A 944-nucleotide genomic window follows, 5' to 3' on the forward strand; every position below is an offset into this window, starting at 1 on the left:
GAGTGAGTGAGTGAGTGAGTGAGTGGGTGAGTAAGTGAGTGAGTGGGTGAGTGAGTGAGTGAGTGGGTGGGTGGGTGAGTGAGTGACACTAACCAGTGTAGAGACTTGCTGCCGATGCTGTCAGGCCGAAGTTAACCTCCACCAGTTTGGGTGTGTAGAGGGTGAAGCCCTGCAGTAAGGCTACAGTAAAGATACTGGCACACAGCATCGTCATGTAGACTGCGTTGGTTAGGAGGCTCCATCCTTGCACGAATATCCCTGTGGAAAAATGGGAGGGGGTCAACTTCAGGTAGGTGACTTTTCATGGCTTCTTCCTACCATAATGTCCATGTATAAGGATATGAAGGGCTATTAGTGTTATTTGCCCTTAACCAATCAACATGGCTGATAGTGTTGACGTCATAGTTACGCCAGTGCAAATCCCGTACCTTTGATAATCCCCGGGTCATCAGTACTTCGCGGTTCCTCTTTGACGGTCTTGTCATGTCCCTCCTCCTCCTCCTCCTCCTCGGGCGGGACTGGAAGAGACTTGGGGAAGCAGAAGAAGGGGAAGGAGACAATAACTAGCGGCACGCCCACACACAGGAACCCCAGCCACCAGGCGCCGATCCACCGGGAGTCGCTGCACAAAATAATAGGATGATTAATTAGTTTACTTAAGAGATTTATTTTGGTCTTCATATTATCCAACAAGACCGTGTTACACAGGACCCTTGGATTAAAATTTAACAATCCAAACTACACAGACACCGTGACTTCATAAAATCATTTTAACTTCCTTAATTGCGCATTTCATGTTACGTACTAGGGGTTGATGGTGACTGAAGCGGTGTCCACTCTGTCGAAGTCCACAAAGAAGGACAGGAGGACGGAGCTGACCACATAACCCAGGGCCGCTGCTGCTGACCCACAGGCGTAGATATACCTGAAACTATCAGCTTGCG

At 48.9% G+C, this 944-nt stretch overlaps 1 protein-coding gene across 1 annotated transcript in view; it reads right to left on the reverse strand.

Moving 5' to 3' along the window:
* Nucleotides 1-944, reverse strand: part of LOC118408018 (solute carrier organic anion transporter family member 1A4-like) — a 3,451-nt gene that overhangs the window by 1,913 nt on the left and 594 nt on the right. The window contains exons 2-4 of the mRNA XM_035808631.1: nt 806-938; nt 429-622; nt 94-258 (exon numbers count right to left, since the gene is read on the reverse strand). Coding sequence (XP_035664524.1) covers nt 94-258; nt 429-622; nt 806-938 — 492 coding nt within the window. The remainder of the gene's footprint in view (nt 1-93; nt 259-428; nt 623-805; nt 939-944) is intronic.

This window comes from Branchiostoma floridae, unplaced genomic scaffold (assembly GCF_000003815.2).
Source record: "Branchiostoma floridae strain S238N-H82 unplaced genomic scaffold, Bfl_VNyyK Sc7u5tJ_1540, whole genome shotgun sequence".
In the NCBI taxonomy this organism is placed as follows: Eukaryota; Metazoa; Chordata; class Leptocardii; order Amphioxiformes; family Branchiostomatidae; genus Branchiostoma; species Branchiostoma floridae.